Source organism: Sebastes umbrosus, chromosome 22 (assembly GCF_015220745.1).
Source record: "Sebastes umbrosus isolate fSebUmb1 chromosome 22, fSebUmb1.pri, whole genome shotgun sequence".
Taxonomy (NCBI): domain Eukaryota; kingdom Metazoa; phylum Chordata; class Actinopteri; order Perciformes; family Sebastidae; genus Sebastes; species Sebastes umbrosus.
In genome coordinates, this window is record NC_051290.1 from 15639880 (window position 1) to 15667682 (window position 27803).

Genomic DNA, 27803 nt, shown 5'->3' on the forward strand with positions numbered 1-27803 from the left:
TTAAAAGTGCAAAGGATGACCGCCATCTATTCTGCTTTCACTAAATCACTAAATTCACTGGCGGATTCACGGGGAGGATCAAACGATGCGAAACAACAACTTAAAGCACATGGTTCAGATTAAGATCAACTTGTAAAGATTAATGGAGACACCGTTATTAAATAAAACATGAGTCCAGACTAGAGTTGATTTCATTGGGTCATCAGGTTAATACTTTATTTTGTTTGATTGCAGCAAAGAGAAAGAAAGGGAGACAGAAACAAGGGGAGGGAGAGAGAGAGAGAGAACAGGAAGAATGTCGGAAAAGGAGACTACAGACTTTGGGAGAGCTGTGGCTACAAGCCTTTGTATCAAATCTAAAGACAAAGTCATCAGGCAACATTAAAACATCTTTTAAAAATAACATTAACATATTTTGTGGGCTCTATATGGCACAGTATTACCCTAGACATGTACACGATACCAAAAACAGTTTAGCCACACCCCTACGTCTATGAACAGCTTCATAGCAAACAAAGCCATGAAATCTATCTCCAAATCTGTCGTCTCTCAAGAAAACGTTCGTTTGCTATTTCAAATTTCTTATGCCATAACAAGGCACCTTAACAGTTGAAATCTGGCAGATCCACATCTTTCTATAGATAATTATTTAAATATCAAAGCAGAGGCACATTCATTTAAACTAAAACATACAGTAAATAGTTGTATATTACCACCAGATTCCAGTCCAGTCACTACAATACGTCGATTTTTGCATGCTTTTGGTCTGTATGATAACCATGATGGCATAAGAAATGGTCCAAAAACACATACATGTCCATCTACAGGAATGGCTTGAGATAGTGTATTGGAGACAGCAAGGCTTTTTTACACTGAAACTAACTCACAGGAAAGTGTCAAAGAACAAAAAAAAAATAACAGGTGGCCCGTATACTGCCAAGGGATATGCTGCTCAGGCAGATTTATTTTGGTTTTCATATTCGCGCAGTCACTCACTCTCGTACACAAAACACGTACGCCTACACGCAAAAAAGGCTTGTAACCACACCCAAGGGGATGCTTGTGCGCCCCTGCAGTTGGTCACAGTGTGTTTTACCACTCCTGCCTGAACCAAAAAGGTGCCCCGTCACACACACACATGCACGCACACTGAAACATATGTACTTCATTCAGAGGAGGTGCAGTGTATGCTTGAGGGAAGAGGGAGAATTAAACAGCTCCTAAATAGTGACTTTGAGACGTAAATGTGGCAGCTGGTTTTGTGGAATTGTTCCAAACTGCGGTCTATAATGAATAAAAAAAAAAAAAAAAAAAAATCAACAGATATATGGAAGATGAAGAGAGCCAGAAAAATATCAAACAGAAAAACAAAAGCTGTGCGCACAATGCCAGATTTGCCGAGGATATAAACGGTTAGGAAGCAAAGTGTTGCTCATGCGTTGTGGATACAGAACCCAAGTTTACTGACATGTTCCTAGGACTACTGTATATATGCATACCAGACGTTATACGGTTCTTTAACAGGTTATTTGTGTCATAACGGAAACAAAAAGGAACTGAAAACCAACTCTACCATTAATGCAGCTGTACTTCATTAACCTCATGACTAAATTTACATTCATATTTTTAAGTTTACTCCCCCTTTTCACTGAAGCCATTTTTCCATCTGGTAAGAGGGCTAAACAACATAAACAACAACATAGTTTAACAAAACAAACATATAGAGATAACATTACACGTAACAAAAAAAGGCCCCAGGAGGGCACCTGGGGAGTTCGGCCACCACTTTGGCTGCTAAGCTCAGCCTTTTTCCTACCTCTTAGTAAATGACACAGGGTGGGAGGGGAAATAGCTCAGGCTATTTCCCCTCCCACCCCCCAGTGGGGGAGCAGTTTCTTTTTGTCCCCAAACTCATTTCTGTGGGTCCTTCTGACTCAGAGTCCAACAGTTTTGTGCCCATATATTTCTTTTCCTATACAGAAACAACTCAATACCCTGAATCCATTTTTCGTTTTTCCTTCCTTGCTGTCACTTTCTTCTTCCCTGGCTTAGGAAATGGAGCCTTTTCCTCTTCCAATCAAAGAGGAAAAAGCTACGCAAGATGAAGGCTGACTGGTTTTTATTCTTTTCCTTTTTTTATGTGAAGGAAATGAGATGAAAAACGGAAGTGCAATGGCCTACCAGCCTTTAATTCTTGCCCAGTGGCCAGCTACATATCCCAAGCAGCTACAAGTGTCCCCTTTAAGTGACCACTACTTTTTCTAGTTTTGTGCACATAAGGTATAAACTATGGTGAATGCTATACAGATCCTACAGTGCCATCTGGCCACAAAGTCGCCAGGTTAGTTGAGACATTAGAAGCTCGGATGATCTGTCATTGTCATAGACTCACACCCGGCCACAGCGTTGACTTCTTAATGATTTGGATATGAATCACTTTCTAAATGCACTTCTACATTTTGACCTACAGTAGCTATTCCGACTCGAGTAGGAATGCTGTGTGAGTCTCACACGGAATGATCTAACCATACACGCACATACTCACAAACACACACACACATTCACACGTACGCAGTAATACCTGCTGCTCAAGCCCACCTCTGCATGCACAAATCCCTACATACATGTGCATATACATGCTCATATATAACTTTCATGGACTATTTTAACGACAGGATACACCTGCATTCGCTCGTACAAACATGACGCAAGGTTCGAGTTGCTTAATGCTCCACCGTCAACTGTGTCGAGGACTCTTCTGTCTCATCCCTCTATCCTTGCCCACACAAGCCTTCCCTGAAGAGCGTTTATCCTCGCTATGCGGTGACTATAAAGGGAAGCAGACTGAACTAATTTTTCACACAACACACACCCTGTTAGCAGTTCTTATTCTTATAGATAATATAATGAGTCAGAGAGGAAGATTAATCAAGCTCTAGAACTACGACACACTACAGCAAGACAGGAGAGACACGGAGAAAGGTGAGCGAGAGTAAAGAGAGGGGAGTAATGATACGTCACTAGAATATCGGCCCCTCTCCCCGTTTCTTTGCTCCTTCTCCTCCCTTCAACCTACTCCTGATTTAATGCCTAGCTCTGATCTCTACTGAATAAAAAGAGAGGCAGGGGTAGCGTGCGAGTGTACTCAGTGACCCAGTGAGCACGCACCCCTCCCGCTCCCATCCTAAACAGGCCAGGCCGTCCCCATTGAAATATATTCCTTATAGTGCTTCTGTGTCCTACGGTTTGCTGCTGCTGCTGCTGTCTCGGTGTTTCTTGCTGCTGCCGCTGCTGCTGCTGTACAGGCTGGGATTTGCCACAAGGTGGTGCGGGGCTGCGCCCATGTAGGGCCCAGCAGTGGCCGCGTAGTTGAAGATGGCAGGAAGGAAAGGCATAGGCTCCACCTTGTCCCCGCCAGGTGCCATCATATTCAGAGCCACAGGAAGAGCGGCCAGGTTATAGGGGTAGGCCAGCAGCTGCGGTCCGTAGAGCAGCTGGTAAGGGTCCGGATAAAATGGCAGCTTAGCCAGGTCCCCGCCATTAGGGACCATCATTTTCCCCAGTGGGCCAAAGGGAAGAGCTCCAGCAGGATAGGAGGACATGAGCAGGTGTTCCTCCTGCTTCTTACCAGAGCGGTAGCTGTCCGGCACAATAAGGGGTAGGGGGTAATTCTGGCCGTGGTAGCCCACTGGGGTGACGTCTCCCTGCTGGGGATCTCTGGAAGAAACGGTATCGTGGTGCTCCGGCTCAGGTGGTTGAGGGGCTCGGGGGAGAAGCAGAGCGTGGGCGGAGGGGCGGTCACCGGCACCAGCTGCTCCAGTGGGCAGTGGGAGCCTGTCGAGTCCTTGTGAACTGGAGTGAACCTGGCGGTTGGCTTGAGCTAGGAGGCCAATAGTTGAGGGGGACCGGCAGGGGGACTTGGGAGTGTGCCTGTGTGAGGAGGAGCCATTCATAGTGGTTTGAGTGGGGATATGCTGGGGGGACGGCACAGGGCTCAAGGGCTCTTCTTTAGGGACCAACAGAGAAATCTGGTCCTGTGGGGCGTGTGCAACTCTACTCATCTGATGGGCCCTCTCTATCTCCTTTTCTCTCTCTTTCACCATTTCTTTGTCCCGCTCCCTTTCCCTCTGTCTCTCCAGCTCCCTCTCGTTCTCCCTTTGCCTCTCTATCTCCCTCTCTCTGGCTAGAATAGAGGACATGGTCAGGTCTTGTGCTTCATCCGGAGAGGGACTCCTGGACAGGGACTGAACTCTGAGATCTTGGACCCGAGGTGGTTCCTCATAACCTACATGTAGAAATAAACCACTCCCACCCTGCCTCTCTCGGTCCATAATGACCCCATCCCGTTTCATGAATCCCCCCTCGGAGCTGAGAGCTGTTGTCATGGAAACAGGAGGAGCAGCAGTGGTTATTCTGGTCTGTGACGTCATGGGCACATTTGGAGAGGTGTTGGTGGATGCCACGATGTGCACAGGGCTGGGTATTCTGTGGATCTGGCTGTCTTGGTTCTTTTTGCTGGGGGTGCGGTAGTCCAGGCATTCGGGTCCGTTCATGACGAGCACGCTCTGGAGAGTGGAGGGTGCGGCAGGCGTGAATTCGTGTTTAGTGGGCGTAAGGTTAACCAGGCTTTCTAATGGAGGGTCTGCAATCTGTGGGCTGGGCTCTCTCTCTAGAGCTGCATGTGTCAGTTCATGTTTGTCACTGGATTCTGACATCTGATGTTCATGTGTCAGTTCGCTGAGATGGTCGTCGTGCTGCTGTGATGCCAAACACTCGCCACTGCTGGGCGGGTCGGGTGTTGAATAGCTGATAACTGAAACAGAGAGAGCGCAGGGAGCCTGGGCTTTTTCAGTCTCTAGGTCTCTGCTAACAGTGTTAACAACTGCCTCTGTTGTTTTTGGCTCTTCCTTTTCTCTCTCTGGGGAACTGCTTAACTCATGGCGTCGGATATGGCGAGTCAGTGCTGACGATGTCTTGCACACCTTGTGACACTGTGGACAGGTGTGTCTTGATAATGCTCTTCTGCTTAGGCGACTTGGACTAGAATTACTCCCTGCTTGCCCCCCTTTTTCTTCGTCATACTTTGCAATCTCTGGCACAGATTTAACAACGACCCCTTCGACTTGTTCGCAGAGTGCCACTTTCGGGGGTACAGAGGATGTCTCAGAAGGCTTGGGATGCTGGACTCTCTGGTGGTCTTCCAACTTATCCCTTGAGGGGAAAGTGGCACGGCAGAAGAGGCACACAAACTCCAGCAGATGGCTCAGCTCGTGTTTGTCTCGCTTCCTGGGGCTTGAGAACCAGCGGCCACATGTACCACACTCTGCTGCATTCCCATTAGTCCAAGGCCGCCTCTTAATTCCCGTAGGAGCCACTGAGGTAGACAGAGGAGGCTTTGGAGAGTGCAGAGGAGGAGTGGAAACCTCATGACAGGCCTCCTTCACTTGTTCTTCTGCGTCTTTGTTTTTCTCCTTTAAAGGGGCAGAGAGATAATCGTTCTTTTCCCCCTCTCCCTCGTCTCTGTTAGCTTTTGACAGTTTTTCGGCCTCCTCAATCTCCCTGTCCTCTTCCTCATCTTGTGATTTCTCTGTTTCTTTATTCACACGGTTTTTGATCCTGTCTGTCCTCCTCTTCAAACGGATGGAGCGCTTGAACTTTAGCTTCCTCTGCCAGCTCTTGACCCTCTGTAGATGTGCTTGGGCCTTTCTCTTAGGCTTGTAGGAGTAGTAAGGCCGCCATAAGTTATCCTCTGTGTCTTGGTCACTGTCCGGGTCACGCACCTCCCGACGGAAGTAGTACTCCCTCACTTCATTGGGAGATTTGGAGCTCTTTTTCCTGACCTCCTCCTCGCAATCTCCTCCTTCTGTATCATCCTCTTCTTCCAGGCTGCGGTGGAGGCGGTGTTTATGGTGATGGTGGTGGGAGTGCACAGATGATGTTTCACTCCGTTTGGTTTTAGGGGGAGAAAGGCTCTTGTCTCTCCGAAGGTCTGTCTCGGAGATGCTGCGCTTCACTATGGCTTCCTCACCAATACGTACAGTAATCTGGCACAGTGGCCCTGCCTCTTTGACCTGTGACCCTACAGATGCTGACAGCTGCTTTGAGTTAGAGATGACACTCTTGCTGTGGGCTTTGCGTGATTTGTGAAATAATCTGCCTGTCTCTGCACTACCCCCCTCTGTGGTATCTGAACTGTCTCTTGACCTCTTTCTGTGGTTATCTGCGCTATCCCTATGCTTTTTGATTGGCCTGGGAATGCCCTTGGGTGAAGTCTGACTGCTGCTGGCTTCAGGGGATGGGCTGCTCATTGGGCTTTTTTCACTTCCAGAGGTGACCTGATTGCTATGCACGATGACAGAGGATGAGACTGCTGTTCCATGAACTATGACAGAGGGTTTTGTATGGCCATATGTTATCACAGAAGGCATGCTCGTTTCTGTGCCTCTACCAGTCTTGGGAGTTTTGGTTTTGCTGCTACTAGACATTTTGAAACTGCCTCTCCCCTGCTCTAACTCTAGGGCCTCACTCTCATGTTTTCTAACTTGGGGCATGTCCGATTGGGGGAGGGGTGTCAGCGTGGAGAGGTCCCCGTGCTCCGCAGACACAGAAACAGGGAAGCCATCAGGGAAGTCATCTGGGTCAGGTTTTACACTCTGAGGGTGGGCCCCACTGATGATGCTTTGTAGGTCCCCAGGGTCCAGAGTACAACCCAGGCCAGGCAGAGAGAGGGAGGGTGAATCAGATGGTGGCAGTAGAAGGCCATTATGCAAACTGTCACTGTAAGTCTTGTAGGGTCTCTTCTGGGAGCGCATGGGGAGAAGGCGGTAGAGCTTGAGGGCGTTAGCTTTCTGCTTATAGCCCCCGTTAGCTGTCTTTTCACTGGAGATGAGGCTGGGATTAATCCCATGAATGGTCTTCTGGTGTGTTTTGAGATTGTAGTAGGTCGCGAAGGCGTCCCAGCAGAAGATGCACTGGTAGCGCCGCTCTCCTGTGTGCCACACCTCATGCTTTGTGCGGTACTCTGCCAGGGCAAAGACCTTGTCGCAGAAATGGCACGGGTATTTGCGCCGCCATGAGTGTACGTTGGAGTGACGTTTCAGGCTGGATAGGGTCATGTAGGAACGTTCACACACGGAGCAGAAGTAAATGATATTGCCATCCACCACCTTCACAAAATGGTGCTCATCACCCGCTAGCAGCTCTGCGGCTGCTGCATCATCACCTTGGATACGCGCCAGGAGGCTCCGCGCTTTCTTCCCCGGCCGCGCCTTGCTGATGTCTGATTGTCCCACAATCACTCCCCCCTCTACTCTCACCTCGCCCTCCTCCAGCGGCTCCTCCTTTGGATGCACAGTGAGAGAAGGAGGGCCCAGGCTGTTGGAGGGTAAGCCTGGCACCCTGCAGGAGGCCTCGTGGGATTGCAGTCTCTTGCTGTGGATGAAGACTTTGCCACAATAGCAGCAACTGAGGGCGCGGCTGCCACGATGCAGCCGCATGTGGACTGTCAGGGAGGAGGCCGAGCTGAAAAGGCGATGGCACACCCCGCAAATCAGCTCGGGCTTCAGGCTGTCGGTAGGGGAGTAGGAGGACGAGTGAGGGGGTGCGGTAAGACCCTCAGATGGGGGAGGAGGAGGTGGTGGTAAGGGGGGAGGGAGGTGGAGGGTGGGTGGGTGAAGACTTGGTCCATGAGGGCTTCCCGCTTTTCCAACTGGTCTTCCTGTTATTTTCTCTCTCCTCTCTGCATCCCCACCTCTCTGAAAAGCTGATGTGCCCAGACTGAAGAGGATCTGGGCGGTTTGAGAGGGTGATGCTGTACCGTTGGCCACCCTGTCCCATCCATCGCCGCCATAAGAGCCGCCTGAAGACCCGCTGGAGGATCTCGGGGGCGACCTGTGAAACTGAGTCTCTGGATTGAGTTTGGAGCACTTCAGAGGAGGCGGGGATTTTATATCCTTCCTGCTAAGTGCATGAACAGTCATGGGAGATGAGGAGGAGGAAGGAGAAGAGGACGGAGAGCTGTCATGCCTCGGGGGCTTAAAAGGTCTGTGCTTTACGTCCATGGTAGCATCCAGTTTCCACAGCGACCCCTCGTCCGAGCTCTTGGAGGATGGCCGCCGTCGGTGAGGGGAAGGGGAGGACGAGGAGGAGCTACGACAGTGGTTTGGAGATGTCAGGGAGGCTGGGAGGGGGGCGGCACTAAGTGGGAAGCTTAGGGTGATTTTTGCATTTTTAGGTCCATCAGCCATGTCCTCAAGCCTGTCCTCCATCATTGCCTCTCCCCGGCCTCCGTGCCTTTTACCCTTCATCTCCAACTGCTCAGCTTCCCCTTCCTCCTCCTCTTCTTCTTCAGGCTGAGAGGCCGCTCGAAGACAGTGGACTGGTTTGTATAGCCCTTCGATCTTGCTCGAGCCGTAGAAATTGACAGGCAGGTGTAATGGTGAGGGGGCCCGATCCGGGTGAAGGGTGTCTGCAGCCACTAATGACAGTGGCGGGGAAGACAAAGGTGACAACCGCTGACTCTGTTGGCACGCGGCGTCCTTGGTCGCACTATGTGTGATGTTGCAGAGGGGAGTTAACCCAGTAGCCAGGTGTTGCTCACTCAGACGTGACTGAAGAAGGCCCGCGTGGAGGGGGTCCCACACCTTCTCACCGGACACCATGACCAGCCCCCGAAATCTGAAAGAGAAATCAGAAAGTATACATTAGCATTATAAACATCCTAAGATAAACGTACAACACGTAAATTTACATCGACATAGAGCAAAGAATTAACATTACACTCAAAGCTTTTTGCAGTAGCAGTCATGACGCTCGTGGAACACTTTTGAGAAACGGAAAAGAAAACTAAATGCCCCAGCAATGCTGAACTCCAGCAGCTCAGCCAGGAATGGTGAGTGCAAGGAGGGAGAGGGTAGGGGGAAGGAATGAATCTGCGGCAGTGCTGGTTTGGATTTCAGCGTGCCACAACCAAGCCTTCAGAAAAGGCATTCCAGAGATCCATCTCTCTCTCGGCTGTGACACAACATTCCCGATGCCTAATTGGAAGGCGTTCAGATTTAATCAAGGTTCCCTCAGAATAGAGCGTTGACTTAGATCCATGGCCCGAAGTGCGCACGTAAAAATAGTCCCGCTCTCTTGCTATTTGAGCAAGAGCCTTGTTAGCCATTCCTGGCAGTGGCTAGTGTTTGCCGGGCATGACTCTAACCATTTATTTGTGAAGGCAAAGGCGAGGGGGGGGGGAGAGAAAGAGGGGAAGAGGAGAAGGGAAGGAGATTGCATGCACAGAGAAGGGGTGTTTTTCCGCCCTCTGCATCCGGTACAATCTCAGCTAAGCTGTAGAAGATGAGCGACAGGCTATTCTCATTTCCATTCTAATTCGACTGCCATGGTGGTGGATGCAGTCCTGCTACAAATTCTCCATATGTAACATAGCTGCAGATTCTCGCGCGATAGGGAATTTGCCCGTTATTACTTATTTAAAATGGGTCCATTTTAGTTAGGTCTGCAGATTGGGGATAAGAACGGAGACAGTATAAGGCCATAATGATGCGACGAGAAGAAAAATCCCCAGTCATGCTTTTCTGCCTGCGTTTTCGAGCAGCAAAGGAGCCAGGAAGGCAGGCCGCTGTAAAATTCCACAGGCAGCCCTGAACAGGCAGAAACTAGGTCAGCACTGTTATTGCAGAGGGAAGAGGAGGGAGAGAGAGGGAGAGAGAGAGAGGGAGAGAGAGAGAGAGCGAGAGAGAGTGAGAGAGAGAGGGTGAGGATGAGGGAGAGTGAAAGGGTGATAGAAAAAGGGAGAGAGAGAGAAAGAGACTGAGAGAAAGCAAGAGACAGAGAGAAAGAGAGAGGAGGGAGGGGGGGTTTTGAAACAGGAACAGTCGGACACACTGCACTGTCAGACAGACAGGAGCCCAGGCAAACACTCGCACAGAAAAAAGCAACCAGCACATAGACAAACATATAACCACGCACATGCACTCACACAAACAAACATGCATGTGTACACAGCACTGTACATACACTCATACATGCCCACAGGCAAGACAGACATAGGCATAAACAAAGTAGTATTTGTAAATGACATTCAAAACCAAAAAAGGTGAATCTGAGTGCAACACGGCACTGAGACTGAGGGTACAGGTGGAATGAAGTATAGTCAACAAAAGTCAAACATTAAGTGTATATTAATTACACAGTTAGTGCAAGCAGTGGTTTACGTTGTGCGGGGACAACAAAACAGTTTGTGCTTATTCAAGATGCGCGTCTAAAAAACAAGGATGCACAGTCGTGTCTCGCCAGGCTTGCCATGATTTGTTGCTCTGTATTGAAACAGGCCTCACATTTGCTGAGCGATAGATGTTGTGCAGGAAATCCCTTATGGCAAGCGCCAGTCTGCTACAAGTGGGCGGACACACTGAGAGACGGTGCTAAGGCTAAAAATTTCACCATCTCATCTGATGCTTGCGCCACGGACAGGAAAATGCGTATGACGCCCCCTCGCTCTTTTTTTTATCTCCCTGTGACGCACACAGCCGCTGCACAGGCAGAGCCTGCACGACACGCCATCTGACTGTGACAGGCAGCTTTTTAACACGCTTTAAATGTACCGGATTTACTCATACGTACAGGAGCGTGTACACAAACGCATAGCGCATGCAGAAAAACACTTTTACCTCTTTTTGTTATTTGTGCAGATGTGTGGATTCACACGCATGCATCCTTCTGTGCAACTCACAAACAAGCACGCAAACAAAATGTGACCATGACTGTGGCGAGGACCCTTAAGCAAAATCAAAATAAACAGCAGCCCTGTTCCCACACCTCTCTGCAACAGGATGTTCTGCACAAACAAACACGATGGTCAGCCTATGAAGTGTTCATCTATTTACGCTTGTGGCGCAACAAAACCGCATAGCACGAACAGGTTCTCAGCTGGTGCAGAACAAATTAGAACTGGACCAACTAGACCAAGCGCATTGGCTTTCTTATAACGACAAAAGCTCTTCACTGACAGGCAGAGGGAACAGAGGCAAATGACAAAATAAAGTCAACACTATTCTGTTTGGCTCAATAATCCTAACACATCATCTGCTTGAATTATGGGACCAATTCAAAACAGCAGAAGTTTTACTATTTGACTCTGACCTATTTTTGCCATTAGCATCTGACAAACAGGGATGACTTTATGACCTTGGAAACCATTAGTTAGTAATCCAGTGAGTTTAAACGGTCAATCAGTCACTAGGAACATCATGCTAAAGTGGCCTTGCATAACATAAGGCAGGACGGCAGAGGAGTTTGGCTGGTGCGCCAGCTCAAGGCCTTGAACCAGCCGTTGAGCAATCTGTTTATTCCACACTGAAACTGGTACTTGTGCTGACAGACAAATAACTGTTAGGATTCAATTACCATGCTTGTCTTTTTTTGTGTTTTTGCCATCTTCCATCTCAAAGGAAATCCTCAGAAATCTAACCAGAAGTATTGTCATACGCAGTTCAAACTAAACCTTAACGTGAATCTCAAATAAACAGTTTTAAGCTATTTGGTCCAATATTTCTTATAATTGAGGATTAAAAGTCTGATCATAGCTAAATTACATTTGTAATACTGTTTTAGTGCCACTTAATTTACTCTGACATTTCAATATGAATGTAAACAGCTAACATTTGTGCCGAACCCTCATTAAAATGTCATTAATAGAGTACAGCTAAAACAATCAAGTCATCTCTGCTTTCCCTGTACCCTCACCGTTAAAGGACAATTCTGGTTGATTACAATTTTGGTTTTATTTTCATAGTTTTGGCTATCATTGTGCTCACCAAAGTAGTTGCTCAGATCTGGGAGCACAACTACGTCGCTAAGGCATAATCGGATGGGGGAAAGGAAAACGGGTGGTCAGTGGACAGGTTGTAAATGACTTTAGAGATGATGTAAACCACTGTATTCTGAGATGAAACTGATAGTAGGCACACCCCAAATGTTGGTAATTATCTGTCATTGAACAGAAATCCTGTGTGTTCACAAAGCTACAGTAACCTGACTGTGAAAACTGTGCCTAAAGTACTGCAGGTCAAAGCTGAACCAAGAAGTCGGTCTGTAATTTTTGTATTTCCTCTTTGCAATTCTTTTTTTTTTTTTTTAGCAATGTCACCGCATTCACAGATCTAAGACCCTTCGCTAAGCCCCTCCACCCTCGGTTACTGTTACTAAGACTGTCAAGATTTCACACCCGGTGTGTCAATATGGCGTTTTCAACGTTATCAGTGAGAAATATTCCGAAGTCAATAATACAAAGTTTCTGGAATAATCATTCTGAAATATCAAAGACAAGTAGACAGAAAGGACTACAATACGCATTTGAGAACTACATTCACATTATAAGTTGCCGGTGGAGTATTGTAAATGAAGAGGACGTTAAAATTGAGGGAAAACTCATGAGAAGGACAAACATATATACAGACAACAATGTTTTTGCACAGTAGGGTAAGTCAAAATCTAGAGCTAAGTTTAATTGTGACTCCCTATAGCTTTCATTATCTAATATAAAACTAAATTATCTGGCTTTTAGTTGCGTGAAAGTATCCCAGAGTAAAGCCAGCCTAGAAGTGAACCACCATCCCCTGGTGATCGAGACCGACTGTAAACCTGTGTAGGTCTTTATTCACTGTTACAATCATTAAAAAGCAAAAGCAGCATGTGTATACATTCAGGATACTTTCAGTAGCTAGCGTGGCATAGAAGTGCTTACTTCTACTACATCATTAATCTCTGCTAATGATAGCTTCACAGGTTTTTACGTAGAAAACCTTTACCGTTTAAAAACCTAAATCTCCTTCCAACCCCTCTGGGTAAGATTATCACTATTACACATGCCCCAGGCACAACATTTAACCACGACTAGCTCGAAATCCACAAAACCAGCCTGAAAATGAAGAAAATCCATGATTGGCCAGTCTCCATACAAGGGTCAGTGAGTTTACTGAGTGCAATGTTATTGTTACTGACAGGAATTATGGTCAAAATAAATACGGACCCAAGTCGTAATAAACCAGAATGATCCTCTACCTATATCTTTAGCAATGATGTGCTGTCATGTGTGTGTGTGGGAGGGGTTGAGGGGAGTGCCTGCGAGGCAGAATGTGGGGGGCCTCGGTGTTCCAGCCGGTGAGCCAGCGGCGAGGAGCATGTGGAAAGAGGAAGGTGTCGGTTGGGCTTTCTCCCCAGTGAGGGGCAGCCAGAGGGGCCCAACTATCGGAGCAGCAGTTGGTCTGTGAAGAGGAGGGTGTATGTGTGCACATGAGGGTGTGTGCGTGGGTGGGTAGGGGGGCATCGTTAGCAAGAACAGCTACTGAACTCTCCACAACCCCCCGGCCAAGAGAGCGTGGTGGAGCCAGCCAGATGGGATGGAGGGAGGGAGGAGGTAAGGGTAAGGGAAGTTGGTATGGGTTGGGGAGTGGTTGAGCGGAGGTGGTAGTGGTGGTTGTGGCGGTGGGAGCGGGGGAGGTAGGGGTAACTTCAAACACGTCTCGCCTATGTTCACATTTCATGGTTTCCTTGTCTTTCAGATCCCCCTCAGCATGACTGACTGCGAGCCCCCTCTTCTCCCCCCCTCCCCATGTGTAAACTGTCGTATGGTGGTGTTTTCGCATGCCGCTCCACGCACCAGCGAACCTGCCCATGTCTAAAACGCCATACTCTCCACGCTGTGTTAACTCTCAGCCCAGCACGTAATTCCCATAATTCTGCTCGCTGCAAACAGAATCAAGGGAGGCATTCGGGAACAGTAAGGCCAAAAAAAAGTACCCCTGGAGAGCAGTAACACTACACCGGTGACCTTTTTGAGGTAATTTCCCCAAAATCATTTTCAATTTCACGCGCGGTCCCTGTTGAAGGGGGGGTGTGAAAGCCCCTTTGGAGTTTCTCCGTCTCAAACAACCAAGAAACATCTGAGTATTAGCGAGGCTGAGCCGGAGCGGCATGTTAACAACAGTCGCCATAAACTGCAAGTATAACTACGGCAGGTTAGAGAAGATGAAGCGCTGCACCAGTTTCCTGAATGCGTCCACATCCTTTATGTTTGTGGCATTTAAAAAAACAAAACTGCATAATCAAACAAAGCGGTCTGGCAATCTGCAAGACTTGCATGTTAGCACTTTTATGCCCGTGGCAGAAAAAGGCCCAAAGACAAATACAGCAAACATCTATCTAATGTGTGACCCAAACACACACTGCCACCGCTTTGACAACATCATCTGTGTGACACCACAGAGCAGCGAGAAAGTACACTTCCTATATTGTCTGACCTATGACCCCTGTGGCAGTGTAGATCATATATCCATACATTGAGCACGGGGGCTTGGCTTGGCATCCATGGAAACCAGGAATGTGGAGTAGTTGGCAGCAGATGCTGTGTTGTTTTGGGGAGAAAAAAAAAGTAAAGCTTCGGGCAGCGACAACGGGGTTGGTGACATCAATATGCCCTCTGCTGCTCTACGAGAGACAACCTCCAGCTAAACAACAGGCTGGTAAAATGGAGGACAAACTGGGCGGCCCGTGACCGAAATAAGAGACAGAACCGAGTCGGTGGAACTAGAGATGTTTACCGTCGCCTGCATGCAAGTTTTTCCCCCAAAACACTTCGTCTGATGTTGGTAGTAACTTGATGAGCAGGATTGGGAGACTGGCCCACCATGTTAAGACCCCCAACAACAAAGCTCATATCTGTTCTGACGTGTGCTGGCTGCCCCCCCCACACACCCGCCCCCACCCGTCTGCGGTGAATCACAGAGATGCAAGAGGCTTCGATAAATTAAAAGTTTCATCACAATCTCAAAACGAGTCATCGCTCTTGAAAAAGAACTGCGTGGTGCGCCAGCAACAGAGGGGAGGATGAGAGAGACAAGGCCTGTTACTGGCACACACACACACACATACATACATACACAGACAGACCCAGCACAGGCACACACACACATAAATTCGCGTCCACAAACACGCACTGCATAAATACGCACACCCACCAACACTCACGCCCCACACACACACACGCACAGTAAAATAGAAACCTTTTTCTCCTGTTCACGCGCGGAGCAGCAACCACCGCCGCAGCAGAGTGAAGCAGAAAAACAAGCAGGAAAACAACAGAATTCAGCCTCTTATTCTCTCTGGCTGTCTCTCAGGAAGGCAAGCATACAAGAGAACGTACCTCGGAAAACCTCCTGCTGCATCTCTGCTGCGATGTGTTCTCTCCCCTCACACTCCCTCTCTCCCTCTCTCTCTCTCTCTCTCCCCCTTGGTCTGTGTATGCGCACGTCTGAGTGTGTGTGAGAGAGAGAGAGAGAGTGAGCGCAGGGAGAGGCGGTGCGCACACACACATGCATACACACACATACAGGCAGCAGTGTGTGAAGACAGAGGGCAGGAGCGATTCTCACACTCGAACTTGCTCGCTCTCTCTCACTCCCCCTTTCTTGCTCTCTCTCTCTCTCACTCCAGTTTTTGCCTCTGACACACGATTCTTAGTGTTTTTGCTCTTTTTTTCCAGCAAGTGAATCCCCCCCCCCCAGCACTCCCTCCCCACCAACCCCCCCCCCACTGAATCCAATCTTCTTTTTATTTGGAAGTGTTGTTCCCTCTCTCCCTCTCTCTGCACACACATACACTCATGCACACACACACACACTACTTTATATACACAAAGCCCAGCGATAGGGAGAGGGAGGGAGAGGCAGAGGGAGACAGAGTGGGAGAGCAAGCAAGCAAGAGGACGCCATTTAAGCAGTTTGTTACGAGCACTGCAAGTCCCCAAAATGGCTGAAAACAAACAGGAACCACGCCAACTCAAAAAACCTGGGCACAAGGACGGACGGACGGACGGACCGACACACAGAGCAGGGAGTGAGGGGAGAGTGAGCGAGAGAGAGACAGCGAGACAGTGAGAGGACAAACTGGCGGTAGTCAAATGGCGGATGGGAGCACTCTGTGAAACAAGTGAAGTTGAGGGAAAAAATGGAGGCATTAAAGGGCTACTCCGGCGACTTAGCACTGCACTTCCATAAAGTTCAAGGACGTACGAGGGACAGATTAAAAAAGAATTGTCAAAATGAATGATGAAGAGGCCGAGATATCACGACCTAAAGTATGGGCCAAGCTCCAAAAAACGCTGGATCCTACATTTCCCATGATGCAACTTGATAGCATCTTTCACTAGTCTCTCCCTAGTCTCTTTCAAACTCCACTTACTTAGTTTCTAACCTTGAAGGGCGTTCAGATCCAAAATAGCACTGTGTGAAAACAACGCAACAGACTGTGCCGTGCCGATGGGACAACCTTGGAAAGTTGTCATAGCGACAATAATTCTACCCTCCGTCTTGACAATTATCTACCGTATTTGAACACATTTGATTGCCCAACACAGTATGGTGCTAGATGACGTTGACCTTTGGTTGTAGGAAAAGTTGAGCTAAAACAAAGGTGATCTGTGAACACTGCTTACACGCATCGCATTACACAAAGGATTGTCGCTGCGAATTGCGGATAAATTTGCGAGTCCTACGGAGCTCTTGCATGCTAGGGTATGGCGTTTGAAATGTGCAACGTTGCAAATCGCAGCTTGCATGTTACAAATCTGGTGAAATGGGCCTGAGGATCAACTTTTTTGCCTGAGCCCTCTGCCACTGTGCCAATCCCAATCACACACAATCTTACTTTCTCAGACTTTAGAAAGCTCCCTCCAGACATTATACAACTGTTGACTAAACTGACGTGTAAACTGATCTTCATACGTAAAATCGGTGCTCTTTAAAAAGAGAAAAGAGGGTTAAGGTGGAGAGACAAGGACAGAACCTGGGGCAGGGACACTCTTCGATTGCCCGCGCCCTCAGCTAAAAGGGTTCAAGTGCTATCAGTGACGATGCCGGTCATGTCAAATAACTGTTTTTAGGTCAGCGTGTGTGTCTGACACACGTGGCCAAACTAAAAACTACTGGCTCCTGTTTTGTTTTACATCACAACTGATACGCATCACCAAAACAAAGGCGCCACCGCACCCCCATCAAGTCGTGCAGCTGGATATCACTTCTGATTCATCCGTATCCATGCAAAATGCCTCACAACAACAACATTCGTTCTGGTCCACGCACGTCATGGCCTGTGGAAATTCCACATGTCCCCCTCCGTCGGCCGTGAGCCGCTCGGCGGCCTTAGATCAGGAGGTATTCTATCAGCTGGAACAAGAGGGCAGAAAAAATGAGAGGAGGGGTGGAAGAATGTTCTAGCACTGTTATGCTTCGACACCATTATACTTCCCACTGTCCTTTTGAGTGGAGCTGCTACCCCCCTGACTCCCCCCCGGTACCCACCAACTGAACCTTGACGCCAACAACCCGCCCTCCTCCTACTCTTCCCCTGCCCTTTCCCTCTCTCCCTCTCTTTCATCACTCTCTCCTACCCTCATTGTACGCTGCCACACTTGTCTCCATGGGAACCGCTCTGGGATTGGGTGTTGTTCCTGTGACCTCTCTGGCTGTTGGAGTTGGACGAACTTTTTTTTTCTCTCCCCCTGCCCCACCACCACCACCCGTCCTCTCTCATGCACTTCTGCACGCTTTCAAAGCATGCTGGTTGTGTGTGGACTGGACACATGACAGCAGTTGTGAGTAGCTTCAGGACAGGACAGTAAAATTAAAACTAGAAGTAACAATTTGTCTGTGCGAAAAGCAAAAGAAAGAGAGGCTGTGTGTGTGAAGCAGATTGCCCGTTGGCAAAGACAATAGTGTGTGTGTGTGTGTGTGTGTGTGTTTCAGGAGTGCGACCAGTCGGTCCACACATGTGTGCGGGCATTGTCCCGTGGCTGCAGCCGGCCACAAACTCTGTATTCAGAGGCACCCCCGTTGTCCAGCCGTCCCCATTCATGGATGTTTGGCCAAACGTGATCATAGCTTTTCATGCTGTGCTACCAAGCGACACACATATCTGAATACACAAAGATGGAGGAACCAAGGAAGCCATCTTGGTGGAAAATTTAAACCATTAGCTCAACAAGACTTTCAATATTTAACCATTAAGATCAGTATTGAATCCGGTCTAGAGAACTTCATGAGGTGGTTATCAACATTTCGGGGAACACAAATTTCTTCGGCAGACTAAAACACATTTATTTTATATAGATATAACGTGGTCCAATTTTTTCCCCCCAAACAGCACAATTGACTGTTTAAAGAATAAAACAACCAGAAAATGGAAAGACAACCAGCACAATTATCATATAAATCACACACACACACACACACACACACTTAAGTAAATGGTGCAGTTAAAGGCACCCTGCGGAGTGTTTGCTCACTAGCAGCGCAGTAGGAGCAATGTTTTGATAAGTGGGTCCTTGTATTGTTTGTTCGTCATGGTCTACCAGCATGTGCATGACGAAACATATGCACACACGTTGGGGGTAAAGTAAAACACATTTCTGCGGACTGTGAAGGGCAGTAACAGTTGGCAACGCTAATATAAGGTACCAATGCGCCAATAAAAGAGGAGAAGAAGGCCGCAAGCCGATGTGAACAACGCAGATTTATGATTATGGATGTAAGAGGTAAGACTAAATTTATTTGTTGTTATGTTTGTTAAACCTGCAACGATTCATTTTTTGACCACATGGGGGCAGCAGAAACAAGCCGTGACCACGAAACTGACATATCACCAACTTTGTAGTTGATATGGAAAACTTGTTAGCGAACAGTTGCCTATTTATGCATCCAACAGGTACGGAGCAACATTATCATTCATTTGGTCTCATGTTTTTGTACAATATTCACTCTCATTTTAGCTCAATTTTTGGTCGCCACCAACTCCTGCGGGAAATATCTGGCTCTTTAGCTGCTAAATGCTTCACTATGTTAACCAGCTAGTTGTTAACTGTGTTTATTACACGGCTTTGTTGAATACTTGATTATGATTGGTCAATTACGGCATTCTACGGTCGGGTATTTCTTTATAGCAGACCGCTGCTATGAATAACAGACCGTTGCTATGGACGCAGTGCTGATCTTGGACTTGGGAGGATCACTTTTTTGTGTAAAATTATTGATTTCTTAAGTAAGTAGCTGTGTAATAAGTGGGATAATGTACAGCGAGTCAGTCATTGTTGTGAAATAAACCCCGATGGGGCGATGCAGGACGTCAGGTGGTTTGCCGTTTTTTCGCCCTGTCTGGGTTTGCTTGAGCATCAAAAGTGAAGAGCTTTATTGAAAGTCTGTTTATAATTATCTACGGATTCATCACTCTAACCCCTTTCACATTACACAGTCATTATAACTATTGTTATCATAAAAAATATTCATTACGGCCGCTTTGAGGTAAACCCCAATGCATTTTAGCCCAAAAATATGAATGTAAATAAAACTTTGTTTGCTTCTAATGAAAACCCCACTGGGTAACTTCAATAATTTCCCAATTCCGAGTTCAATGGCCCCACAATGACCTAACAAATGTGCTCTGTGGTTCCAGTAAAAAAAAGCTGAGTGAATCATTTATTTCATATTGGACAAGGAAGGGAAAGTTCATCGTCCCTGACAGTTCCCAAAATGCAGCCTGCAGGCTGCAGGCAGGCTGTCTTTGGTTTTAGTGCACTTAACGTGTTAAATTCAATGCAAGCTTTGTTTGACGTGCATATCAGGTATCAAATCTAAAGTTTGGTTTTCATTTGGTAGATCAGAAAAGATACAGTGAATGCACTGTTACATAATCAGTAACAGTGCATTAGTCTACTGTTAATAATATTTGTTTCTTCCTAAACTCAGGCTGAATTTGAACTGGTACATGTGTGTGTGAATATATCCTGAGGCACGCTCAAGGGTTAGTAAACATCCTCAGTGCTCTGAAAGAAGGGATGACTAACCTGCTCTCCAGCTGACTTGGACTGAGATCAAAGTGGGAAGTCAAACGACGCTCGAGGAGTTCAGATGTCGGTGGTTTCTTAAAGAGGAAGCGGTGGCTTCACAAGGACGACGCTGCAATTCCAGCGTCTGGAGCCTGCGCACAGACATGTGAGGACAGAGAGGTAGAGTGAAAACCACAGCACATGCATTTTCTGCAAGTACATGTTCAGATAAGCGTGACGAATGTTTACATTTGAAGTCACACATGCACACATGGGGAATGGGTGTTGAAGCCCTCAGTGTTGTCTTACAGACACAGGGACGGTATAGTGTATAACTTGATGAAACCTCCCTTGAAATAGGAAGAGATGAGCGTGCTGGAGCATGTCCTGAGCTAACGCTTCTCTGCTGTTTACAAAAACAAAAGTCAGGACAGCAGTGACATTTCATGCAAATCCTTCTTTTTCAAAATTCAAAGTTGTAAATTAATAGTAAATTAATATTAATCACAATGTAAGATGTATACACAAGTGAATTAAAAGGTTAAATGTCATTCTAATGAAAGTCTTTAGGGGCTGAAGTACCCTGCAGTTCATATTTCGGAGCACAATGTACCTCCACTGCATGGATTTTTCACTTCTTTCACATATCTTAATGCGGACATGTTATGAGTTCACGAGTCCAGCAAAAATAAAAATGATATCCCCTAATCTGTATCTTTTGACCAATGTAAAAATCCTATTATTTAACCACTTGTCTATCAAAATGCTATCTATGTTAACAGAAACAATACATTTCCATCTATTCCAGATGAGCACATTTATTTAATTTATTAAGGAAGTATGCGGCCTTTAATGGTCAGATGACATGATTTTCTACGTTGTTATCTTGAGTACCCGGGTGTATTGCTGCGTTACTCCACTGTGCATTGTTATGTGCCAGATATATGTCAAACATGCATATTCATATATTTTTCTTTCCAGTAATGTGTCAAAATCTCGTCCTGACGCATCAAGGGGGTGTAGAAAACCCATCTAATAAAATGTTACAAGAGATTCTGAGGCTCCAACTTGGCCCAGGTGAAGTGGATTTCAACCGGGCCAGCAAAAATGTAATAAAAATTGAAATATTAGAGTTCTGCCCCCGACATCCTTTCTCACGTGGAAACACGTCAAATCACACGGGTCAGCATAAAGTAACACATAGCCCACTGTGGAAAGAATTCAACTGGAAATTAAGTACTTCTTTCATTGTATCAAAATATGACAGAAGTAAAACAAATTTGTCCTGGAGGGATTGTAAACTGGTTGGAGATCGCACACACATTTTTATTTTGGGATAGTCCAAAATTGAAATTATACTGGGAAGGGGTTCACACAGACATACTTGCCATATTAAAAATTGATTTACCACTAGACCCATTGTTTATAGGAGCAATCCCCGATGGAGCAATAGGAAAGAGAAAGGCCTGCTTTATTGGTGGCAAAAAAATGACAACTTTATTTTGGCTCAAACCACTGCCACCTACATAATGACAAGACAGATGAAAGTGTATACAATTGGACAAGTTACAGCCAAACTCCACGTAAAGACAGATATATTTTCAACCCGACAGGCTCCAGTAATTACTTATTTTAGATTACCAGAGTTATAAGGTGCTAACATCTGTTCCTTTTAAGATTTTTTTTTTTTTCGGTGATTCCTCTCTATGTGGAAACACATGATGCCATGATTTATCATTTTTGATGTTTCTTTGCCGAACTGTGAATGGTTTCTTTTTATTTCATTTCCTGACAAAGCAGCTGTGTATAATACAAATGTACATAAGTAAGAATGAATACTTTGTTCCAATAAATCACATGGTCATAATTAGGGCTGTCAAGATATTAGATTTTTACTCCACGATTATCATGGCCAAAAGAATTCACGATAACATTATCGCGATATCTATAGAAACATTTTAAAATAAAAAAATTATAATGCCATCAGTCAAATTCATGTTTGTTTATTGTGTGTTTTGTGTCTTTTTTTGTCAAATGAATTAAACTCAAAATAAAAGTGTGAGAGTCTGTAACCATAACTGTATATATAAAATGATTTAAGAGACGCTGGATTATTTAAACGGTATTATCGTATGTGTATTATTAACATGATATCAATATTTCATTTTTAAATATCACGATTATGGTCAGTACCGGCATATCGCAACACCTCTGTCAGAACTGCAGCAGAATTTTAACTTTCAATCCAGAGGTCAGTGCAACAATGTCTTTCTGTCACAAACTATTTAGTGCACAATTACTCTTTAAAGCTAGATGAGATTAGATACTTCAAGCTCAATGACAACCAGTAGACCGGTGACGACGAGGGGTCGCAAATAGACACTGCTTCAATTTTAGGAGCAACAAGCCAAAAAGGTCACAATAACAAAAAAACTGCTGGTATCACAAAAAACATTTTGTGACCTCAAGGAAATAAGCCCATCATATCGAGATCAAGAATTTTTTTTTTCCTGTGATCCCATGAAAGTTGAAGAGAAAAATCATTGATCGTGTCCTCTGTGACCTTTTCTATGAAGCAATGCAGCTTAACAAAAACTCTATTTCTTCAGCAGCTGAGTGACAAAATGTTCAGGCTTTTTCAGCTTTTCAAGTTTCAGTAGAGGAGAAACAAAAAAAAAAACTGAGAATGCATTAAGTTTCAGTAGAGGAGTTAGCGAGTTCAACACTGCACCACCCCTTGCCTGCAAGACGACACTGAAGGACTAAAACACACATATCCCCATAGAGGCTATCCTGAGCAGATGTCCACGACCTGCATGCTGCAAAGTTGAGATCTATATACTGTAAAGGATGAAAGCACCGGAAAGATTCATGGAGTTATGTCAGATAGTTATACAGTTGTGACTTTTCTATTATAACTCAATGGGCGGCTCCATCAGAGTATCAAGTGACAGAAGTGGGGTTTCATCGCACGTAGTCTGACAGGCCGGATTCAGACGCATTGAGCTATGGCACGCATGTTTGTGTCACACAAACTGTCCCCGGGCACACACAAGAGATAAAATGCTTTTTGATAAAAAGGAATTAGATGGGTGTAGGACACACAAGAGAGTTGCAATTTACATCAGTTTGATACGCAATAAACAGCTGGCAAAATATGGTTGTATAACAGGAAAGAAAAAAGCAAAGAAGAAGACGAAGAGAGGGTTTCGGAGTGTGGACGTTGCCAAAGGAGACTGGAAAGGATAGGTGGAAAATCATCTGGGAGGGGTGCCTGATACGGTGTGGAGGAGGGAGGGAAGGAGGGAGGTGGGGGGGGGTACGGACGGCTGGTTTTTCCACTGCCAGAGAGAGAGGACGGCTAAATCAAATTAATTAGCTCCTTCATCTCCAGGCAGCTACTCAGGCATGCTGTACTGGCGAAGAGACAGTCAGAGGGAGAGGGGAGTTGGGGGGGGCTGTTGGCATAGGAGAATGGGAGAAAGCGAGATAGGACATGGTGGAGGGGTGAAAAGCCTGCTGTGTATGTGCGCCATTCAGGAGGACGGGCAGCGGAGGGGAGGGGTGCATAATTCTCTGATAAGCGTGAGGGTTGTTTTGCTGGAGCCTCTGTTCGGTCATGAGGAGGAGGAGGAGGAGGAGGAAGTGGCCGCATGTTGGCGGACGGTGTGTGCTGCTGCGTTCGCTTCGGGGCGATGGTACTTCCTGTTTCTAGACAGCCTGTATTTTGAGGGCACTGTAAACAACCCTGCTTTTTTCTGCACGCCTCTTTAAATAGCACGCAGACACTTCAATCAGAGCCTCCCGGAAAGACGGGGAGCCGAGAAAGTCTTGTGATGAGAAAGGAAAAGAAAGATGCTGAGGGTTTTTTTGATCAATGGCAACATGAGATAAACCTATCCCGTGGTCAAAAATAAAATAATAAATCACTAATAGTTGCACTGACATCAGAAGAAAAGGAAAAGGAAAGAAGAAAGTGAGGCAGATGGTTAGAGGCAATGGCATCATGCCAGCGGGAAACAAAACAGCAGCACAGCAGAGAAACTAAACACAACAAAGTGAGAAAAGAGGCAGGGCGAGTGGTACGACCAGGAGAGCCACTGCAGGCAGCATGTGGCCATCTCTGAGGCTTAGTGTGCGAGAGAGAGGGGTGAAGGAAACGCAGTGAGGGAGGGAAGATGGGAGAGTTGACGAGGGGAGTCAGAGAAAATATGAAGCTTTGAGTGCAAGTGGGAGGTGCAGACAATAAAGGAGACGCTTCTGTGAGAGAGGAAAGGCAGTCATGTGACTACAAGGGTGGACTGTACAGAAAAGAGGTAGGACAAGTTGATTAAAATGAAAAAAATGAGGCTTCACAATGAGTGAGAGGAGAATGATAGTGGAAAAAAAATACGGTGTATGGCAAAGAGGAGCCTGACAGACAGTGCCAGAGGTCAAAACCTTGGGAGAAGAGAGCAGTGGACAGCTCGGTGCAGCAGCACTGCCCGGACAGGACTTGGCTGCACTGTGAGAACCCCAGATTAGCACTAAGCCGATTGCAACGCGAGGTAGGATCAAGAGCAATTAATTTAGCACCCAGATAGTTCCAGGAAGAGGCTGAAAAGAACCTTAACAAAACGTAGATCTCCTGCAAAACTCAAATACTAGCTGACTTAACATTCCCACTTGGGTCTGTCCTCTACAAATGAGCTGCCTAAAAAAAAAAAGAAGAAGAGAGTAGAGGAGAATTTGGAAGGTCTGAAAGGGTGTGTGGACGGTAAAAGGAAGGATAAAAGAAAGATGAAGACGCTTGGCAGGAGCTGACATCAGCCAAAACAAACACCCAAAGAACAGGACATTCTCTCGCGGACAGAAATGGGCCGGCCTGTTCGGTTCCAATGGGCTCTCGGAGAGAGCATGCCTCCGATCCTGCGTCACCCGATTTTATTACAAAACAACATCCTGGTGCATAACTTAAGGGGAAATACAGCAGCATAAAACCGATTCATTCTCATTCATATAATAACAGGCGATTCACTCAAAATGGCCATGACTAGACAAACTTCTTTTGTAATGGTGCAGCTGATACTGTAGACCACGACTTGGTATTTTTAAAGTAATATGTTCCCAGAATTCTGATTCACAAACTTTACCGCAAAAAATTCTCCATTTCATGTTCCGCAAGGATGTTTTATCCAAAGAACAGCATCACAGCCTTCGGGACATGTTGCCTTGGATTTTAGTTCAACAGTAACGGATTTTTTTTTTTGGGGATGGTTACTGTTTTTTGGTGGATTGTGCTTCAGGCGCAATGACTCACTGGCTGAACACATCTAATGAGGTTGCTGTTCTTCTGGAGTAACCGGCGTGCAGTTATAGTTTAGACGTTTTGATTGTAAATTAGATTGAAAAATAAATAGTCTGCTCCTCCCACCATGCTTTGCATCTGCCTGTCTGTTTCTCCCTCCCTCCTTGTTCGCCTGCTTTATTATGCTACAAAGTCCCCCCCCCCTTCCCTACCTCTCCCCACCAACTCCACTGTCAGGCTCTGACATCAACAGACAAGAGCTCCCCCTAGATACACGAATCATCACCCCTTCCCGGAATTAATGCCTCTGGAAGGAAAACACATGCTGCGACGTGAATATATACTATACCAATATATGAACTGGGAACAAGAAATTAGACCTAATTATACCAACAGTCTGAACTATTTTTTGTTTCTTTTCACAGACACTACATCACTGTGATGCCTGCTCTAAAAGAGCAACCACTGTGGACAACCTATAGCCACCCACCCATACAGATCATGCAGAGAAAGTGCAACTACCAAAACCATTGACTGTTCTTCATCCATCCATCCATCCATCCATTATCCGTAACTGATAATCCCATTTGGGGTCGCGGGGGTGCTGGTGCCGATCCCAGTTGACATTGGGCGAAAGGCGGGGTACACCCTGGACAGGTCGCCAGACTATCACAGGGCTGACACATAGAGACAGACAACCATTCACGTTCACAATCACACCTACAGGCAATTTAGAGTCAACAACTAACCTAACCTGGATGTCTTTGGGGTGTGAGCGGAAACCAGAGAACCCGGGGAAAACCCACGCTAACACGGGGAGAACATGCAAACTCCACACAGAAGGGCCCCAAGCTGGATTCGAACCCTGCGACCCTCTAGCTGTGAGACTGTTCTTCAGCTAGGCCTAATGTTATCAGGGTAATTGCAAGTTTCATCAGCTTGGATTTCAGATTTTTTAGCTCTTTAAAACACTACTTAGAGTCAATTAGAATAAATAAAATATGACCAATTCCATCACTGACATAACAGAAAATTTAGGCAAAATCTAAGGTAAGTCAACAGTGGGTTTCTCACCAATACAACACTGCAATATCTTTAAGAAATGAAATAATTAAACTGTATTCATAAGCATTCAGCGCCTTGAAATTAGAAGTCATAATTTCACACATTTTAAGAATTTTTCAGCTTTTGCAAACATCCCGTTTAAAGTAAACTTACATGTATAAATTGTATAAATTGCAATGCAGTGGTGGAGGAACAAATAAGATGCTGTAAAAGTAACAATACAATAGTGTAAAAATACTGAGAAGTAACAATTTAAAGCATTTAAAATGTTATATATTCAAGTATTAAACTTAAAAGTACTTATTATACTGAATAGCTCTGGTTATATTACTAGATGATTATGTAAGCAGCATTTTACAGCTGTAGCAGGATGAGGTTGGACAAATGTTAGCAATATTAAATGTAGAAGAGTAGAAATTGCAATAATACCCCTTTGAAATGTAGTAGTTACAATTTAAAGATGCATAAATTGGAAAGACTCAAGCAAAATACAAATACCTCAAAACACAGTATTTGAGTAAATGTACTTTTGCCATATACAGTATGTAGTCAATTGTGGTGTTTTCTTAAGGGCATTTAGAGTTTGCCATTATTACCAGACAGCTTCAATCCCAATAGGCATGGTATATGATATGTTTACAGGCACTCCCCAGATGTATCTGTATACAGTTCACTTGTAATCCTCAAATAGTCAGAAAAATATCATGCTAACATTTTGCAGAACTCCTTTACAGTGCTATAGATTTTTCAAACTTCTTATGTGCATCTTATGCACTAACCTGCTTGCAGCAGTAGAGGGAGCCCCTTTGACAGCCTGGTGGGACCCGCTTCCGCATTGAAAACGTGGTTGTGCAATGCCTTTGCAATGCTGTCCATTCTCAATATGAGCCAGAGGAGGGAGCCAGCTGGTCAATAATGAATCCTTTGTATAGTCATGGTATTGCATGGCACATGGTGAACAAAGTGATTCACTGTCACATTCTTCTACGCATGTCAAACCTGGCAATGCATTTAAGATTATTAACATTATTCCAAACAGAAACATGGTTTGACTCCCATAAGGATACTGCAGATGAGGCATCTATATCCTTGCTTCTGGGCTTGAATGATGCCTTTCACTGCTGTCTGTACCTGCCAAAAAAAAGATGATTGCAAAGATGCTGGTGGCAGCACATTAAACTATTAACATGAATGCAATATTTGGACATGACATTTATGAAGATTTATTTAACTGCTCAATAATAAAAACAATACCACAGATCAGGTTGGTTTATGTCTTTATTTAAACAAAAGGGCAGTACAAAATAACACAACAAGATGTTGTTTTGAGTACTGTTGCATTGTCATTACATTAAATAAATGAGATTATGCAATCATAGCAGCAGATATTGAGATGTGGTTCAACCACTGTCTAGCTTCCACTTCCACTAAATGTATGACGACAAAATTCAGCACCTTATGCAAACACCACAACACTGCTTGACTGGGACAATGGAGATTTATGTCTCTCTAAGGATCATGCATTAACACAGTGTACCGTTCTGCTGCTCGACTATAGTAGAACCATTA

At 45.7% G+C, this 27803-nt stretch overlaps 1 protein-coding gene and 1 long non-coding RNA gene across 4 annotated transcripts; one reads left to right on the forward strand and one right to left on the reverse strand.

The window, feature by feature from the left end:
- Nucleotides 1-185: 185 nt before the first annotated feature.
- On the reverse strand, nucleotides 186-20034 carry zbtb4 (zinc finger and BTB domain containing 4). Of its 3 annotated transcripts, none has more exons than XM_037758757.1 (2): nucleotides 19901-20034; nucleotides 186-8676 (listed from the first exon to the last, which is right to left on the reverse strand). In XM_037758757.1, exon 2 carries the CDS (start codon nucleotides 8658-8660, stop codon nucleotides 3240-3242), a length of 5421 nt encoding a protein of 1806 aa, XP_037614685.1. In that variant the 5' UTR covers nucleotides 8661-8676; nucleotides 19901-20034; the 3' UTR covers nucleotides 186-3239. The 3 variants fall into 3 exon arrangements, with proteins under 3 accessions (XP_037614685.1, XP_037614683.1, XP_037614684.1); XM_037758755.1 differs by lacking the exon at nucleotides 19901-20034 and adding an exon at nucleotides 15209-15364; XM_037758756.1 differs by lacking the exon at nucleotides 19901-20034 and adding an exon at nucleotides 15069-15202.
- On the forward strand, nucleotides 19597-27497 carry LOC119481717. Its single transcript, XR_005205252.1, has 3 exons — nucleotides 19597-19678; nucleotides 19803-20062; nucleotides 25595-27497. It is a non-coding gene; the product is annotated as an uncharacterized LOC119481717 (long non-coding RNA).
- Nucleotides 27498-27803: the final 306 nt, after the last annotated feature.